Raw genomic sequence first — 20366 nt, 5'->3', positions numbered from 1 at the left:
TTTTATGGTTGAACTGGATGGACTGGTGTCTTTTTTCAACCTGACTAATTATGTAACTATCATAGAATACAATGCATACGATGCCAAGCTGCAGTTTCTAAAGCTTGCAAAACACCTTCTTGTATTATAATAGGTAAAGACTCCAGAGAGAGAGAGAGAGACATAATTGTGTCCCCATACAAATCATTAGTAAGACCTCATCTGGAATATGCTGTCCAGTTTTGGGCACCAGTTCACAAAAAGGATATCGGAGAACTGGAGAAAGTGCAGAGAAGGGCAACCAAACTAATAAGAGACATGGAGGAGCTCAGCTATGAGGAAAGATTAGCGTAACTGAATTTAATCTCTCTTGAGAAAAGCCGATTAGGTGGTATATGATCACCATGTATAAATACATAAGTGGTTTATAAAGTGAACTTGGTGTTGAGTTATTCACTTTCAGGTCATTACTGAAGACAAGGGGGCACTTGTTATGTCTAGAGGAAAAGAGATATAACCTCATACATATGGAAAGGCTTCTTCTCAATAAGAGCTGTAAAAATGTGGAAACAAACTAGTTCTGGTCAACACAGTATATTCTTTAATATACATTGTATGAAAATAGCTGGATGCATTACTAAATACTCAAAATATAACTGGATACTATTCATAGGTAATAACAAAATGGGCAGTTTGATCCAAGGAAAATCCAATTGCCGCCTGGGGGATCAGAAAGGATACTTTCCTCCACTGGAGTGAATTTGATCATGCTTTTCTGTTTTTTTATTTACTATAACTGGAGAGTGCAAAGTTTGGTGCGGCTGTGCATAGAAACCAATCAGCTTCCATTATTTTTGTTGTCAAAGCTTAATTGAACAAGCTAAAGTTAGAAGGCTACCATGCACAGCTGCACCAGATTTTGCACTCTCCAGTTTTAGTAAATCAACCCCATATGTCTTTTTTTCAACCTGATTAACAATCTAACTATGGGCTGCCAATGCTGGTCTCCTGGTCTCATTCTAAAAATGATTGTTTTCTGGCTGTCTGGTTTCAGACCCCAAACTGGTGAGTGTAAAGGTGGAATACTTATCTCTATTCTTGCTCTGGGTAATGGACTATGAAAACATTAAAGTCTTAGCACAACAGCATGACAGCCAGGAAACTAGAATTTTCAGGAGAGATCAGCATGAAAAAGGAACTTTAAAATGCTCAACAGATGATGTGTATCTTGTGCCCAAGTATGGGCTGTCGTGTGTTGCAAATGAATGAGCCTAAATGAGACTTAAGTTTTCTTATACATATGACCTCAGATAATTATAACTTTTTTAAAACATGCCTCTTTTATTATAATTCAGTTAGATGTTTAAAAATTCAGACTGCTAGAATATTGTAGGAGTGACTCAGAGACCATTGTTAGATAGCTTGAGGTGGGGCGGGGGTGGTTATGTGGACATACTCCTCTCGAGTATGGGGTCCTTTACAGTATTCTTCTGGATAGAAGGCATGAATCCCGACACAAACCACTGTACTTCCTAAAGTTGGGTATTAACCACCTTACTACCGGCCACCGTCAATATGACGTCCTCGTCTTGCAGAGCCACTAGGGGGAGTGCACTGGCCGCGATGGCGGCCGGGCACCCGCAATTGCCCAGTAACTGAGCAGGTTTAAACACAGAGATCCACGTCCTGGCACGGAGAGGAGACCGATGCTGTGTCCCTTGTACATAGGGACACAGATCGGTCACCTCCCCCAGTCAGTCCCCTTCCCCCACAGTTAGAATCACTAGTAGGGAACACATTTAACCCCTTCCTCGCCCCCTAGTGTTAACCCCTTCCCTGCCAGTCAAATTTATACAGTAATCAGTGCATATTTATAACACTGTTTGCTGTATAAATGTGAATGGTCCCAAAAATTTGTCAAAAGTGTCCGATGTGTCCACCATAATGTCGCGGTACCAATAAATATCGCAGATCGCCGCCATTAGTAGTAAAAAAAAAATCATAATTATGTCCCCTATTGTTTTGCGCAAACCCTTATACGCTTATTTCGTTTTTTTTTGTTTTTTTTTACCAAAAATATATAGAAGAATATGTATCGGCCTAAACTGAGAAAAAGAAATTGGGATATTTATTATAGCAAAAAGTAAAAAATATTGTGTTTTTTTCAAAATTGACGCTCTTTTTTTGTTTATAGCACAAAAAATAAAAACCACAGAGGTGATCAAATACCACCAAATTAAATCTATATTTGTGGGGGAAAAAGGACATCAATTTTGTTTGGGAGACACATCGCACGACCGCGCAATTGTCAGTTAAAGCGACGCAGTGCCGGAAGCTGAAATTTCACCTGGCCCTTTAACCACTTGCCCAGTAAGTAAGTGGTTAAAGGTGTCACAAAACAATCCAAGTTGTTATCTGTGACATTGTAGTTTACAGTATTGCTTGGTATTTCTCAACATTAGAGTTCCTTCCCTTCAACTTTCCCTTGCTTTTTATGGTATTTTGTTTACATGTGTGCCACTTGCAAGTGTAAGTGTTTAACACAATTATAATCTGATCACAACTGAAAATCATAGACACCCTTTAGAATCCTGTTGTTGCAAAGTGATAGAGCCTGGTTCATGCACCTGAAAGTCCAATAACATCTTTATAATCAGTCCACTGCTTTGTGCTGTGCATCACAGGCAAGGTGGACTTGATGGGGAACTAGTCTCAGAGTTCCCCATTAGGCTCCACCCACCCAACAGATACAATGATCATGAATTTGAATTATGGGGTAGGTGGAGCTCCCCACCAGGTTCTGCCCAAGTATCCTAGTAAAAAATGTCCTTGTAAAAAATTAAGTATGTGTAAAATAAATTCATACATATTAATAAATTAATGAACAAACAACACCTATTCCCCCTGTACACTGGTTTGAAGTGGTTCTCAATTACTGCTAGTTTGCTTATCTGTGAACTGGTGGTAATTCTTTTAGAATCTGTTGCAACCATAGTGACAAATTCTAAAAGTGGAGGTAGCAAGAACTACCTGAATCTGGTGCAGATGTTGGTACTTGTAGTGAAACTGGTGCAAGGCTTTCATGAATATGGCCATATTAAAGGAGCTATACCATAAAAGTGACATTACTGCTTTATTTTATTCCTGAAAAATAAATTCAACAGAAACTGCACAGAAAGGGAATCTCAAGAGTAGAAATCTCACCCGTGGATTTTCACAAGACATGATAAATGAATAAATTAACTCTCCTGCATATAACAATACATAAAACATCAAGATTGGGCAGGCTGCCCCTTTAAATTGTATACCCCTCAGCCTTGGTTCACATTACATTTCTCCACAGGTATAAGGTTTTAAATGTTCAGGGTTGTTTCCCATTAATTACCCTGTTTCCCCAAAAATAAGCCCTACCCCGAAAATAAGACCTAGCATGGTTTTTCGGGGATGGCTGCAATATAAGCCCTACAACGAAAAAAAGCCCTGAATAAAGTCTTTGTAAAAACATGCAATCTGTTTTTATAAAAAAAAAAAAATATGCAGTGTGTCTCCTTGTGTAACTTTATTGTGGAAAATACCTTATTTACAGTACCACTGGGTACTCACGTGATCCACCGGAGATCTTCTACTCTTCTCCCGGCTGACCAAAGCAAGGAAGAAGAGCTCCGGCACATCACGTGAGCGCCCAGCAGCACTGTAAATAAGGTATTTTCCACAATAAAGTTACACTGCACATTATATAATATTTTTACAGAATGGATTACATAATTTTTGACTTTAACCAAGGTTTTGGGATTACAGAATTTCATAATGCTGACTCCTGATCTAAGAGGGGGAGAGAAGACAGGGGACAAACTTTTGAAAAAACATTTTATTTTTTATTCCAGGTTTTATAGAACATAGATAGTAGTAAATGACATAGCACAAGCACTGTGCTGTCTATCATGCTATAAAGGATCAGGATATTTTTATTTTATTTTTTCCAGAAGATGACATTGCGGTATTTGAATAAATGTAGATTATTGCACATACCATAGATAAATAGGCCATCCCCTGAAAATAAGCCCTAGTGTGTTTTTGGTATCCAAAATGTATATAAAACCTGGTCTTATTTTCGGGGAAACACAGTAGTAACATTTGATGACTAGGTTCTTGCTATACAGGTTTTTAATGGCTTAAATTTTCACACCGAGAATACAACATTATAAAACAATAACACTGAAATGGAGAGATGTGTTTACTATATAATTATTCTTTGCAGTAAAAAATTATATACACTGTATTTTGGGTGCTTTTGCATAGGAATAATAGGTATATATATTTTGCAAACAGTAAATTAAATAATTGAAATACATATAAATGAATTGTCCCACCTTGCAAAAGATTTCTGATTCTGTTCCCATGGTCCTGTCACCCCAACCATCTAGCACAGCAAAGTCTCTCTGAGACCTCTCTGCGGACTGCAGAGCGATCTTCTCCGCCGCTTCCGGGTATGGTCTTCGGAACTGGGCGTTCCTATTTGATTGACAGTCTTCCGACAGGCTTCCGACGGTCGCATACATCGCGTCACGAGTAGCCGAAAGAAGCCGAATGTCGGTGCGGCTTTATACGGCGCCTGCGTACCGACGTTCGGCTACTTTCGGAAAATCGTGACGCAATGTATGCGACCATCGGAAAGCCTGTCGGAAGACTGTCAATCAAATAGAAACGCCCAGTCCCGCAGCCCATACCCGGAAGCGGCGGAGAAGATGTATCTCTAAAACGGTAAGTACGGCTTCGATTGTAAAAAAAACACCCGATTCCCCTTGACAAAATGAGCCTCAATCTAATGTTAAAAAAAAAGGTTTTAGGGTGAAACTCCACTCCACTCCACTCCACTCCAGGCCTATGACCAGCCACAGCTTGTGGCAAGACATTACCAACTTGCTGTTCGCCCGATTGCAGTTGTACTGCTACAGGGCAACAGCTGTGCATCACATATATATATATACCTGATCTGGCCCTTCCGGGTAGGGGACCTGCATGCGCGCCCCCGGTGGCTCACTCCCACTGCGATTATACACAGCGGGAGCTGATCTGTGGGTACAGCGGACTCGATGTCTGCCAGCACCGACCAATCATTTGGTACAGAGGCACAATAGCATTCTGCCGATGTAAACAAGGCAGATTGCCATTCTGTCACTAGGGAAGGCATGGATCCTGTGTCTCTGCAAAGCTGGAACTAGGATCCATGTCTTCCCCAAAGTGACAGCACCTCCCACACTGTAGTAAAACACAGGCTAGGCATACAGTTAACCCTCTGATGGCCCTTGATGTTAACCCATTCCCAGCCAGTGTCATTAGTACAGTGAAGCCTCGTACACACGACCGAGGAACTCGACGGGCGAAACACATCGTTTTCCTAGTCGAGTTCCTTATTAGGCTGTCGAGGAACTTGACAAGGCAAGTTTCTCCATTCCCGTCGAGGAAAAAGAAGACATGCTCTCTTTTTGGCTTGACAGGATCCTCAACAGTTTCCTCGTCGAAAAATGTACACACAACCGGTTTCCTTGGCAAAAAAAAATCCCAGCAAGTTACTTGCTGGTTTTTGACGAGAAACTCGGTCGTGTGTACGAGGCCTGACAGTGCATATTTTTTAGCACTGAATACTGTATTAGTGTCACTGGTCCTCAAAAAGTGTCAAACGTGTCAAGTAGTGTCAGAATGTCTGTAGCAATATCGAGTCCCGCTTTAAGTCGCTAATCGCCACCATTACTAGTAAAAAATAAAGATATCCCATAGTTTGTAGGTGCTATAACTTTTGCGCAAACCAATTAATATACGCTTATTGGGATTTTTTTACCAAAAATATGTAGCAGAATACATATTGGCCTAAATTTATGAAGGCATTAGATGCTTTCATTTTTTTAATTGCATAGGTTTTATAACAAAGTAAAAAAAATTTTTAGTTGTTCAAAATTTTCTGTCTTTTTTGGTTTATAGCGCAAAAAATAAAAGTCACAGAGGTGATCAAATACCATAGATCAAAAGCGCGATTTCTGGAAAGAAAGGACACAAATTTTGATTGGATACAGTGTGGCATGACCACGTAATACAGTGCCAAAAATCACTTGGTCAGGAAGGGGGGTATACCTTCCAGAGGTCAAGTGGTTTAAAGTAGTCACAGCGTTCTAATAAGACCATTCCTTGTCTACTGTAAGGAAGTTTCAGTGCTAGATGGCCAGTATTGTGCATGTCAATAAAGCCTAATTATCTTACATTTTTGCTCCTAAAATAATTAGAAGGGGGTTTTTAAAAAGATTTAAGGTCCATTCACACTTTGCCATTCTTAGTTGTTGTGTCACATGTTAGCATGCATTTCATTAATGCAGTTCCCACGTGTGCTGCCACGGCACCAGAATGGACAATGTAGTGTGTTACTTTCTGTTGTGGTGTGCTGTAACACGTGCATCGGGGCTGTGCTGCGTCAGAGTGCCATTCAAAATTAGTAAGATGTTAATGTGCATTTCAGTAACATGTGCACCACAATAGAGGGATTCACATGAATTTCGAAAAAATGTATTTGGATTTCAGTTCAGCGTTAAATTTAGTATATCCCCTTTAAATTTTAAAGGACAAATACATGTATTTACTAGATGTAAATATATTTTACCGGGAGTTAAATTATTTAATTTTGAATGTTTTTTTTGCTTACGTATTACAAAAATGTACATAATTACACAATTTTCCTGCCACAAACCACTGGGATTTTTAGATTTGATTCCCATAAGAGATATTTGTTTATTGCAGAGTTTCTCAACTTTTTTCAGTCGAGGCACCCTTTAAAATTATAGAGAATCTCAAGGCACCCTCCCAAATTATGGATAGTCTCAAGGCACCTCATCCAAAAATGTAAAAACCTATTCCAATAGCTTTATATAATGAAGCAACATCCACACACATAGGATACCCAATGTTAGAAGTGATTTATTCTTCCAAATCAAATCCACTTTTGCACTCTGGTACTGACTAGTTTTCCAGTGTTTCTCTTCTCCCTCAATTTCTCTCCATCAGTCAGCTAATGTGACCCCAGTTCTAATGGAGAGGATTACAGAAGGGTCAAACAAAGATGCTGTGGAGGCAACAGACATCCTCCTTAAAAACTGATGACGTAATTGGTTGTCAGGATGCCAGTGTCTATAAAGTTGTAATGGTGCATCATGAAAAACTGTGGCTTTGGGTAACAATTTTTGATACATTTCTAGGCATTTTGCAAAGGCACCCCTGAAGAAACCTAAAGGCACCCCAGGGTGCCTGGGCATCCGGGTTGAAAAGGGCTTATTTATTGCATGTATAGAGTATACATGTTTTCCCTGTATTTGCACAGGTCACCTCAAGGTACATTGTTTTTTTCCCGCAAACCAAAAACATGCTGATAGGTTATTCAGCTCCAGCCAAAGTGATCCTGGCAATTTAGTGCGTGACAGTGGAAGGCACATACAAATATAAACCGATATGATGGTAGACTGTGTCTTATACTGTATATATTGTACATGCATACATGCAATGTTAGTTTGAAAAAAAAAACATGTTCAAATTGAATATTCATGGTCCTACTGTACCTAAAGGAAAATTATGGTATACGTTAAACAGATGTAAAACTAAGTGAACAGTCACTAATTGTTTATCTTCACATGCATAAATCACTGCAAAATCCTATCAGGTTTTCAATGCCCAGTAAGGTCAAGCAGTTCCTTTATCTTACTGAAAGCACAATACATAGTGGTCTGTTTTGTATCATTTACACATGCTAGGATTTCTGTTTTTCTTTGGGGGTGATATAGATAGACTTGTGTTAATCACTTTCTCACAGTCTTCCTTAGTCACAGGCCATCAAGATTTTTTTTGTATCATGTTACAATAAAATTATGCAAACTTAGAAAAAATACATTGTGGCTTTATTTTAATTGGGTCAAAAAGAATCCTCCATTTTTTTTTTACAGAAAATCGGGAGAAAAAATGGTAATAGACATGGGGCCAGATCCACGTAGCGCCGCGCATTTTTATGTCCGGCGTAGCGTATCTCAGATACACTACGCCGCCGTAACTTACAGCGTATTTTCCGTATCCACAAAGAATTTGCGCCGTAAGTTACAGCGGCGTAGTGTAAATGTGTCGGCGTAAGGGCGCGCAATTCAAATCACTAAGTTGTGGGTGTGTTTTATGTTAATACGTCTTGACCCGACGTAAATGACGTTTTTTCTGAACGGTGCATGCGCCGTCCGTGGGGGTATCCCAGTGTGCATGCTCCAAATTAACCCGCAACAAGCCAATGCTTTCGACGTGAACGTAATTCTACGCAAAGCCCTATTCGCGAACGTTTTACGCAAACAACGTACACGACGGAAAATTCAACGCTGGCCCGACGTCCATACTTAACATTGCGTACGCCTCATAGAGCAGGGGTAACGTTACACCGAAAAAAGCCTTACGGAAACTACGTAAAAAAATGCGCCGGCCTGACGTACGTTTGTGGATTGGCGTATCTAGCTAATTTGCATACTCGATGCGGAAATCGACAGAAGCGCCACCTAGCGGCCAGTGTAAATATGCACCTTAGATCCGACGGTGTACTTAGACGTACGCCAGTCGGATCTAGCCCAGCTTCAGGCGTATCTTGTTTTGTGGATACAAAAAGATACGCCGGAGCAACCTAGAAGTTACGCTAGTGTAACTGCCTCGTGGATCTGGCCCATGAAGTTTTTAAATAGGGATCACATTCCTTGTTTAAAATGTCCAGAGAACAGAACGCCAGTTTAATCATTAAAAATATCTGCTAGAATTTTATCCCTAATTTCTTTAAAAAAATAAATCCTACATAATTTGTCCCCTTACATGAGGCTTAGCTACATGCTAATCTCTTCCCTTTCCTACTCATTGATTGCTGGTCAGAACAAAAATAATGCATTAAATATTCTTATTAAATAATAACAGGGTTCTTTTGTAAAAAATGTCAATGATGTGACTATGTATTCGGTTTCATGCAACCAGCACATTTTGTTGTGGAAAATAAAATCTAAATATACCACCACAAAATAGTTTTTACATGTAATAAGCTTAAACTTCTTAAAGCGGTTGTATACCCGCAATTTTTTTTTTTTTACACCTGTAAGGCAAAAGCCATGATGAGCTAGTATGCACCGCATACTAGCTCATTATGAAATACTTACTTACCTTAAAACGAGGTGTTGAGAACTGGTCCACGCCGAGCGAGATGTCATCTTGCCTCGGCGTGTCTTCCGGGTATCGCCGCTCCAGCGCTGTGATTGGCTGGAGCGGGAGATTTCATTCCGGCAAGGTCCGGTGGCTGTTGGCCCTTTAGCCGAGGATCCCCACTGCGCATGCGCCACTACAATCAGCGGCGCATTGCGAGGGCAATATCTCCTAAACCATACAGGTTTAGGAGATATTCTTTATACCTACAGGTAAGCCTTATTATAGGCATACCTGTAGGTAAAAGTGGTAGTAAAGGGCCAGATTCACAAAAGAGATACGCCGTCGTATCTCTGTTTTAGGGGCTTCCTAACTATGCGACTGATTCATAGAATCAGTTACGCATAGTTTGCCCTAAGATCCGACAGGTGTACACTGTCGGATCTTAGGATGCAATACCGCGGCCGCCGCTGGGGGGAGTTCGCGTCGTTAACCTCCCTGGTGGTATGATTATGTCTGGAATTACGTACCAAAAGCGGTACAATTATTTGCAAGGAAATTTGGCGTTTTATACTGTAGGCCTGTAATTCTTAGGAATAACTCACTTAAATCTGACCAAACAAGAATCTAATAGGCATCCCGGGTATGACATTTTTTTAAAAACAAAATTATAAATTATAATATAATAAATAATTATAAATAATTATAACAAATAATAATATAATTCTAATAAAAATTATTCAATAATGTAATCAAATCAAAATCACTGAAATTTTCTCAGTTGCAAAATTGTCGCTGTCATTATTTTTTTTTTTTTTATGACGAATTTCCCCACAAATCGCTATCGCACAATTCTGCAAGTGATTATAATTTATTATCGCTGTTTTTTAGCTGATCTAAAACCATTTTTGACATAAAGGGACACTTTTGGTTGCTATGGACAATCTACAGTTTGCAGGGAGAAAGAAAGGTTTTTATTATATAAAATGACATGTAGGACACTGGGCAGACCACTAGGGACAAGGGGGGTGTGTTTTTTTTACATACAGCACTGTAATCTATAAGATTACAGTATACTGTATGTATAGTGTTTGTTTACCTTTTTAAATTTGGCGCCGATCTCCGCTCCCGTGCGTCGTAACGTCGCAGGGAACGGAGATCGGCGGCACAGGAGGACGCTGTGTGAATCGAGCGAGGTCCCGCTCACTCACACAGCGCGGTGACATCGCTGGATCCAGGACAAGGTAAGCCAGCGCACGCTGCAGGCTCTGCATATCTACCCCGAGCGTGACTCGGGGATACCGATTATAGCAGAAAAAATCAACCCCGAGTCACGCTCGGGGATACCGCCAGGGGGGTTAACCAGCGTCGGGTATGCAAATTAGTACTTACGGCGATCCACAACGGTTTTTCGCGTTCGCTATGTCGCTGCTAGTCTAGTTTCCCGTCGCAAAGTTAGTCGTCGTTTTAGCTGCCCTAACTTTACACAGCCCATGTTAAAGTATGGCCGTCAAGTGTGCGACGTGGAGGAGCCTTCCCCTGACCCCGGTCGGACGGGGGAACCTTATCAAAATGGTATATTTACCCAAATTGTTGTACTTTTTCAGGCAGACTCCGATCCCTATCCCTCGGTCATTTTTCCGACAGTTAGACAGCACAGTTTCGAACTTTGTCTGGGCTGGGCGTCCGCCGCGGGTGGCGCGGCGCACACTTTATCTCCCACTATCGAGCGGGGGGCTGGCGCTCCCGAACTTTTTGATTTACTACTGGGCGGCGGTGCTGGTCACGGTGCGTTGGTGGTTCTCCCAGCCCAGGCAGAATCCGGCGGTGGTGTTGGAGGCGGCGGTGCTGGGTTCATATGCAGCACTCTCCAACCTGGTATTTAGGGGCCCCAAAGCGCATCCGTCGGTTACCGGCCCCATGAGGACTGTCCTACTGGTCTGGCGCACCTCTAGGGTCAAGCACATCAAACCCGGGTCCATCTCTCCTCACACTCCCTTATGGGCCAACCCCCTCCTCCCCCACCTATACAGTCTCCCTGATCCTGCGTTGTGGGCGAAAAAAGGAATCCTCACCCTCCGGCATGTGATGCCGAACGGCAAGGTGATGACGTTCCAGGAACTGAGGGCAGCCTACCGCCTTCCTCTCTCCTTCCAATTTAGATACTGCCAGCTCAGGCATGCCCTCGCCTCACAGTTCACGGCCCCTGTGACCCTCGAGCCTGATTCAATTGAGCGCCTCTTGATTTCGGGGGTGATGGGGAGTCCCTTGTCCTCCCTTTACCTCCGACTCACGGTGGCTCACGATGTGGACACAGCTGGGGCTTTGGGCAAGTGGAGTGCAGACATCCCTGATATTGACGAAGAGTTGTGGGAGGATTGTGTCTCCTCTTATATCCCCTCTATGATAGCTTCCAGAGACCGTTTCATCCAGCTGAAGTTTTTGCATAGAGCATACTACACACCGCAGACGTTGGCTGGAATGTTTCCCTCTAGGAGTCCGCTTTGTACCCGATGTCCGATTGACACTGGGACGTTTTTCCATATGGTTTGGTCCTGTCCGAAACTACACACGTTTTGGAGAGGGGTGGCTGACACTCTGTCCGAACTCTGTGGGGTGGACTTGGCTATGGATCCTCGCATATTCCTGCTTAGCTATTTGGGCGAGATTGAGGGCGATAGATACGTCAAGCTTTGTATTACTTTTGCACTATTTTATGCTAGAAGGGAGATTCTTTTACGTTGGAGAGGCCCGGAACTTCCCACAGTGTCTTCATGGCGGGCAGCGATTGAACGGGTCCTCCCGCTATACAAGATTACATATGAAAGCAGAAACTGTCCAGCGAAGTTTGATAAAATCTGGTCCAACTGGGTCGATGCCCCCCACCTCCCCCCCCCAAGGTGATGGTGTCCCACTCTTCCCCCCCCCCTACAGGTGGGTGTATCCCCCTTTTTTTTTTCCCCGACTCCTATCCCCTCCTTGTGGGTGGCTCTCCTCCTGGTTGGTCCCCCCCCCCAGGGGGTGGGGGTACGTAAGATCGTGAAACGACGACTGGGGTGATCTGTTGACTTGAACCCCCCCTGCTCGATCCTACTGCTTTGTTGATTTAAGTTCGGCTCACCTCTCTGTTGGTCTGTGGCCCTTACTACTGCATCTGCCTCTGATTCCCCTACTTGAATTGTTAATGCAATCTTGACTGACTGTGTTCATGATGCTTTCAACTGTCATTGCTTCCTGTCAATCGTTCATCTTTCAATAAAGAGAAAAATGTTTACTGTCAAAAAAAGTATGGCCGTCGTTCCCGCGTCGAAATTCAAATTTTTTTTTCTTGCGTAAGACGTCCGGGAATACGAAAGTACGCTACGCACGTCGCCGTTCGAAAAAATCAAGGTCCGGCGCGGGAGCGCGCCTAATTTAAATGGCACACGCCCCTTTGAATTACGCGGGCTTACGCCGGAGGCCGCCGGCGTAGGTTTTCATTGCAAGTGCTTTGTGAATCAGGCACTTGCGATGAAAACTTGCGGCGGTGTAACGTGTATACGTTACGCCGCCGCACTTCTACGTGAATCTGGCCCAAAGTCTTTACTACCACTTTAAATTGTTTCATATAAACATGAACTAAACAAGCAAACCAATATTTGTTTTAGCCTAGGTTCACACTGCTGCGAATTCAAAATCGCGGTAAAATGCACGATTTTACCGCGATTTCGCGGCCGCGATTTTGCCGAAATCACAAAAAGTAGTACAGGAACTACTTTTTGAAATCGCAGATGCGGCGTCGCACTGATTAGGACAGTGCCATTGCCGACAATTGCCGGCAAATGCCGCCGATTTGAGATGCGATTTGACATGTCAAATCGCATCTCAAATCGTTCCAAATCGTACCCAGTGTGAACCAGGGCTCACATAAACTATGTATTTGGTTTAATGACACTGGAGTTGATTTACTAAAACTGGGGAGTGAAAAATCTGGTGCAGCTCTGCATAGAAATCAATCAGTTTTTTTTTTTGTTTGTTTTTTTGTCAAAGCTTCATTAAACAAGCTGAAGTTAGAAGCTGATTGGTTACCATGCACAGCTGTATCAGATTTTGCACTTTCAAATTTTAGTAAATCAACCCTTTAGTTTTTGCCTGTATACTTTTAATAATTTAAACTTGGTAAAACTGTCCTTAACATATAATCATTTACTACCATGACAATGTAAAAAAAAATATATACATCTAAAAAACATATTTTTTTCTTTTACATTATGCAGGTATTCTGGAAATCAGAACAGTGACAGTTGGAATTGTTGCAATCAAAGGGGTGCAAAGTGAATATTTTCTTGCTATGAATAAATCTGGAAAGCTCTATGGAAAGGTAAATACTATACAATATGTGGCAAAATAGGTTGAGCCTATTTAAATCTACCTACATTAAATCTATAGTTTGTCATAAAAGGGTGTTCAGTTTCCAGGCTACTAGAGTTCCCAAATGTTCTGAATTTCCAAGGAGAGTCCTGCTTAAGCTGGCCATACATGGGTTGAATTCTGAATGAATTTTCTTTAGAAAATCAGAAGTTTTGTGCATTTTGTAAACCCATGGTACCACCATTGATTTAGAAATTTGACCAACCAAGCCTTCATTTTCACGTCATGTTGCTATAGAAAATAATTTTTGGGGCCAGGAATCTTTATTAATTTATTTCCAGTAATTTTCTTTTTTTTCGCTCACGCTGTTTACGCTTTTATTCCTTGCACGATTCTCCCATTACTGATTAGAAAATCATTTGTTTTTCAAAAAATTTCCAACATGCCCGATCACTCAAATTCGGTGTCCACATGAAAATCGGCTGTTGCTGAGGCCCACGAATGGTGCGAAATTCGAACAAAAATTCTTAGAAAGAAAATTATTTCGGAATTCGAACCATGTATGGCCAGCTTTAGGCTCTATATTCATTTGCCTTGCACTGCATTACAAAACAAACAAAGGATGGAAAATCTCTCCAATCAGACACAGACAGCTAAACAAAATTGTATCCAAAAGTAAAGAAAACATTTTGGCTATATATGCAAATTAAAGGAAATCTGTAAGGAGAGGATAATGCAGTTCTAATCTTGAGCTCAGGAACTTTGGCCCAGATTCACAGCAGAGATACGACGGAGTATCTCAGATACTCCGTCGTATCTCAGAGTATCTATGCGACTGATTCATAGAATCAGTTACGCATAGATAGCCCTTAGATCCGACAGGTGTAATTGTTTTACACTGTCGGATCTTAGGATGCAATACCGCGGCCGCCGCTGGGGGGAGTTTGCGTCGTAAACCAGCGTCGGGTATGCAAATTAGGAGTTACGGCGATCCACGCCAGTTTTTCGTGTTCGCTACGTCGCTGCTACTCTAGTTTCCCGTCGCAAAGTTAGTCGTCGTTTTTGGTGCCCTAACTTTACACAGCACACGTATGTGCTGTATAAAGTATGGCCGTCGTTCCCGCGTCGAAATTTTAAAAATGTTCCTTCTTGCGTAAGACGTCCGGGAATACGGAAGTACGCTACGCACGTCGCCGTTCAAAAATATGACGTCACTTCGCGCAAAGCACGGCAGAAAATTCAAAAGGGAGCATGTGCAGTAGGTCCGGCGCAGGAGCGCGCCTAATTTAAATGGCACACGCCCCTTTGAATTACGCGGGCTTAGGCCGGAGGCCGCCGGCGTAGGTTTTCATTGCAAGTGCTTTGTGAATCAGGCACTTGCGATGAAAACTTGCGGCGGTGTAACGTATCTACTATACGTTACGCCGCCGCACTTCTACGTGAATCTGGCCCTTTGACCTCAATCTGGATTTTTTTTATCATACCTGTCCCAGGTCAGCAACTACTGAGGCTAATGTCATCAAAGCAACAACCATTTTCGAAAGGAAACATACCACTATTTTTAAACTGGAGCTCAATATGCTTTAAGGGTTTACAGAAGGCTGTCTAAAGTTGGTTGAAACTTTACAAAATGTTTGTAAAATAAAACCTGCTGTCAACTCTGCTGCTTAAACAAGTGTTCACAAACTGAAGCCATTGTGAATTAGAGATTACATGCTGAGAATAAGGTTTTTAAAATTAACTGAAATTCAAATATTTAGTGTACCTGCTGGAAACAAGCATTTATAAAGCATAAGCAAATATAATTGTTGTCAGAAATATATTACAGTTGGGGCTATATGTGACCATATTAAATGCAACTGCTGATAAACGTCAGTAATTATTAATTGTTATTTTAAAATATTATTAAATTAATTTTTATGTTTCAGAAATTGTGCAATGAAGACTGCAATTTTAAAGAGTTGATCCAAGAGAACAAATACAACACATATGCATCTGCCCAGTGGACACATAATGGGAAGGAGATGTTTGTTGCATTGAACAATAAAGGGTCTCCTATTAAGGGGAAGAAATCCAAGAAAGAAAACAAAAGTTCCCACTTCCTTCCAGTGCACATGTCCTAACCGTTGTTCACCAGTTCCAGCGGAATATATATATATTTTTTATTTTAATAATAATAATAATAATAAAAACATACAAATGATACAAGTGAAAAAAAAAGCTGGATCTACTACTGAAAATCCAAACAAGCTGGACTTGCGCAAACTTGGACTTAAAAGGACTTCTGCTCAAAATATACAAGAAGAAATCGTAAATAATTTAGCCAAAGCAAGATATACTTAAATTCAGGATGTAAAAATTTTGAAGCGTTGTACAAACATATGTAGTCATAATCCTGGGGTATTATTTTTTTTTTGTTAAATTATCCCAAAAGAAGGAGGATTGACTTGATCATCTGATGATTTATATTTAAAATAAAATCTGCTTGTCAAATATGGCTGCTATAATAAAAAATATTTTTGTGTTTTTTTTTTTTATTATTTTAAAAGAGCAGATAATAGTGTTATGTAAAATATGTTGGACCGTATGGCTGCTGGAATGATGTCAGATTTTCAAGTCAATTTTGCATGTAGACATTGAGCGGTACCTAAATGATTCATAGTGAAGAAACTGTATGCACAATATAATATAAATGAAACATAATATTTTACCTTTGTGACTATGGCATTCTAATTAAAATGTATTTATCAAATGAGGATATACCATTTGTTATTTACTCCTCACTTATAAGAATGCCAGATGCTGCTCATATTTTAAACCAACAGTACTACAAATTAATTACTCGCTTGTCTATGTGCAGTTTGGTCTACATATGAGAACATCAATTTCTTGCAATACCAACTTAATAAAAGCATTTCAGTTATATGAAAAATATCTTGTAAAACAATGCCTTTGTTTATTAGAATGTATCAGTTGTAGGATAACTTTATCAGTGGTCGCTACTAGTTAATCCAGCTCTTAAAATTAAAGCGTATGTAAACCCCAACAATGAACTTCTCTTAGTCACTCCCTTTTAATTTATATCAGTTAGATTAGTGCAAAATATATCTGCTGATCCTGCCAGAAACCCTGTGAGCTCCTAACTTCCTGTAGTGAGCTGGCAATGCTGCACTGAAATCTCAAACTTTGTAATCAGCTTTATCGTTCACCTCTAGACTACAGAATACCTCCTCCAATGCTATGGAGACGATGAGAGGGGGAGATGGTATGTAGTTTAAATTAGGAGTGAGCCACCTAGGATCACAATGCTGGTCCTCTATTGATACAGTACAGAGAGCATTGTCACTCTATGACAGGAAGTTATTACTAGCAGGACCACTGGGTGAAAATAAAGTAAAAAAGAACACTTATACAGCTACCATATCTAAAGACTGGCAAACTGCAATATATAATTTTTTGCCCTTGGGTTTAGATACACTTTAACTGTTTTTTTCCTTTAGTACAGTTGTGGAGATATCTCTTGTTTAACCTCCCTGGCGGTTTGATTATGTCTGATTTTTGAATGTCAAAGCAGTACACTTTTTGCATGGAAATTTGTTGTTTTATATTGTAGGCCTGTAATTCTTTTGCCGCGTACACACGACCGCTTTTCATGACGTAAAATTTTTTTTTTTTTTTAATGTCATTAAAAACAACCGTGTGTGGGCTCCAGAGCATTTTTCATGACGTGAAAAATGGGCATTAAAAATTTAGAACATGCTCTATTTTTTTGCGTCTTTTTTCATGTTGTCGTTTTTCACGTCGTAAAAAATGGTTGTGTGTAGGCTTTAACGACGTGAAAAAAACGTGCATGCTCAGAAGCAAGTTATGAGACGGGAGCACATTGGTCACGCTGTAACAGACTGAAAAGCGTGAATCGTCTCTCACCAAACTTTTACTAACACAAAACCAGCTAAAGTAGCCCCAAGGGTGGCGCCATCCGAATGAAACTTCACCTTTATAGTGCCGTCGTACGTGTTGTATGTCACCGCGCTTTGCTCGAGCAATTTTTTTTCACGATCGTGTGTAGGCAAGGCAGGCTTGACAAGAATCACGTTGAAAAAAACATTGTTTTTTCTAGACCATTAAAAAGGAATAACCCACTTAAAGCGGAGTTCCAACCACAATTAGCATTTTTTAAATGTATGTCCTTTCATCCTGCGTTTTTATAATATAAATCCGGTGACTTACTATTTTACAATCCGCCGCCGATCCGCATAGATATTCAAAAAAGATAGTTTATAAAACTATGTCTACACCGTTGTCATTTTGCTTGTGGGCATTGTGAAGCCTACAAGCACTTACTTCCTGGAAATCTTGGATGGGGAGTGATAATTGGACAGCGCACTGCATCCTGGGAAATGATGACACACATTTCCCAGGAGCATTAGAGGGAGATGATGTCAGAATCCTAGGTGATTTCAAAGGCAGATTTCGTGGAGTCGCATAGCAACAGGCATTTCCAGAAAAAAAAAAAAAATATTTGTTTTTACCTTTTTAGGTCTAATGAGCACAATAATGAAAAAACATTTTGGGATGGAAACTCCACTTTAAATCTGTCCAAACGAGAGTCTAGTATACATCCCAGGTATGATAAAGTTTGAAACACAAAATAATAAATCATAATATAATAAATAACTATAAATAATTATAATGTAATCAAATGAAAAACACTGAAATTTGTCCAAACAAGGGTGCAATATTACTAGTTAATGAAATACTAGACACTGCATATTGGTTTAGTAAACATCCCGGGTATGATAAATTTTGAAACCTGGGACTGCACAAAGTTCGACGTCACAATCAGGACAATGGAACCTGGTTTCCTTTCGGGTTTTCTTTCCACTGTCATCCCGCTTTGAGCAACAAACCATGCACATCCTTGTAGGTGCTGACTTTTTCTCGGTTGGTGAGATGTAGTCCATGAAGTGACGACCATTCAAACACTTTGGGTTGACAATGCCAACAGCACAGCCACGATGTCCAGCTCTATTCACAGCCATTGATGGTGTTTGGTGATTTACAAAGATTGGTTTTGCAAATGAAACCAGAATGAATCACAGGCTTATCACTCTTTTTTTTTACCAGAATGTAGGCATTCCACAAGCATTGCTCAAGAATATGCCTGAAGATATTCTTGTAGTACTTCTTTTGCTGTTTCCTCATTGCTGGGTAGAATGTCATTGCTCGGCTGGCTCTGTCGACACCTCCCATGGTGTTATTGTAGTCTATCACTACTTGTGGCCTCATGATTTCTTTCCCACCTTTCGTGCGTACCATATTATGAACTGTACTCATTAGACACACATCTTTCTTGTCACGCCATCGCAGTGCCATAATTTTGCCATTCTGCCAGGCAACCATTTCTCTAGTCTTCAGCTTCTTATTGCCAAACATTGGCGGCATGTCGCGCCAGTTAGCTCTAACGGTTCCATAGGCATCTGTTTTGTTTTGCAGAAGAAACTCATAAAGTTCAGGAGATGTATAAAAGTTGTTAGTTGTTACGCAATAGCCCTGATTTAGCAATGGCTCAATGAGTGAAAGAACAGAAGATGTTGCCATTTCATAGTTGCTGTATTTTGGATTGAATTTTGTTCCTTTTCCAGTGTGAAGGACTGAATTCCAAATGTACCCTTCTGACAACTCGCATAGCATGTAGGATTTTATGTTCTCTTTGATGCAATGTATTATTCCCAGATGAGCCTTCCCTTGTAGGCCATTAGACTTTCATCTATGCCGATATCTCTTTCTGGCACATAGCTCCGTTAGAAATTCTTTAGAATCATTTGAGATACTTCCCAAAATGTATTTTGTTTTGGTGCAGGATGAGTAGTTTCATCAAATTCTTAATTGTTTTCAAATTGTAAATATTTCATGATCAGGGAAAATCTGTACTCTGACATGACTGTGCCAAAGAATGGAGTGGCAAGTAATTTATTAGTTGTCCAATACCACTTCTGCAGGGGTATCCCCACCACTCCCTGAAGTATTATTAGACCCAGAAATTTCCAAATGTCATCTTTGGTGACTGGTTCCCACTTTCTGCTTCTTGGAAACTTCCGATGCATAGTAGCCAATTGTTGCTTTTGGTACCGGTTTGTCTCAGTAACAATTTTTTCAATAACTCCATTGGTCAGAAATAGTTATAAGTATGCCAAGGGGTTCTCGTCTTCAACATCTACTTTCATACCAGATGCTCCAGTAAATAGGAATCTTGGGGGCGCTGTGTGATCTGTCCCACAATTAATAGAGCACCAAGTTTGCATCACTGAGTTCAATCGCAGAATTGTCACTGTCATCACTTTCAGTGTCTGATGATGAATTTCCCCATGAATCACCATCATTCAATTCTGTAAGTGATTCTAATTCACTATGGCTGTTTTCTAGATGGTCTAAAACCATGGAGTAAAGGGACGCTTTTTGGATGTCATGGATGTGCTCAAGTTTCCAGGCAGAAAGAATGGCAGAAGGAATGGTAAAAGTGCAGGCAGGGGACTGGACAAAACATTAGGGACAAAACTGAGGTCAAATGATTTGATATAGTAATGTAATCCTAACAGATTACAATGTATTGTGTGTTATGTTTTCTACTTTTTGAATTTGTCGCGGGTTCCGCCCCTCATGCATTGCGACGGAACCTGGAACACAGAGGGGATGGGTGGAGGATCCGGCCGGAGGACACAACTGGAGTAAATTGTGGGATCCTAGGGACAAGGTAAGTACCTGTACGTGGATACTGCGGTGTAATCCCAAGTGTGGATTGGGTTTACCGCTTTTGGTACTGAAAATGAACCCTGAACCACACTCTG

The 20366-nt window shown here is 40.8% G+C and overlaps 2 protein-coding genes across 4 annotated transcripts in view; one reads left to right on the top strand and one right to left on the bottom strand.

The window, feature by feature from the left end:
- FGF7 (fibroblast growth factor 7) overlaps positions 1-16450 on the top strand; it is a 107351-nt gene extending 90901 nt beyond the window's left edge. For both annotated transcript variants that reach the window (XM_040342639.1, XM_040342638.1), the window contains exons 3-4: positions 13425-13528; positions 15447-16450. In XM_040342639.1, coding sequence (XP_040198573.1) covers positions 13425-13528; positions 15447-15641 — 299 coding nt within the window. In that variant the 3' untranslated portion in view covers positions 15642-16450. The remainder of the gene's footprint in view (positions 1-13424; positions 13529-15446) is intronic.
- The window catches only part of FAM227B (family with sequence similarity 227 member B), a 521136-nt gene that overhangs the window by 355415 nt on the left and 145355 nt on the right, over positions 1-20366 (bottom strand). The gene's annotated exons all lie outside the window — the stretch shown is intronic.

Source organism: Rana temporaria, chromosome 3 (assembly GCF_905171775.1).
Source record: "Rana temporaria chromosome 3, aRanTem1.1, whole genome shotgun sequence".
Classification (NCBI taxonomy): Eukaryota; Metazoa; Chordata; class Amphibia; order Anura; family Ranidae; genus Rana; species Rana temporaria.
This window is presented reverse-complemented; position numbering and strand designations above follow the sequence as displayed.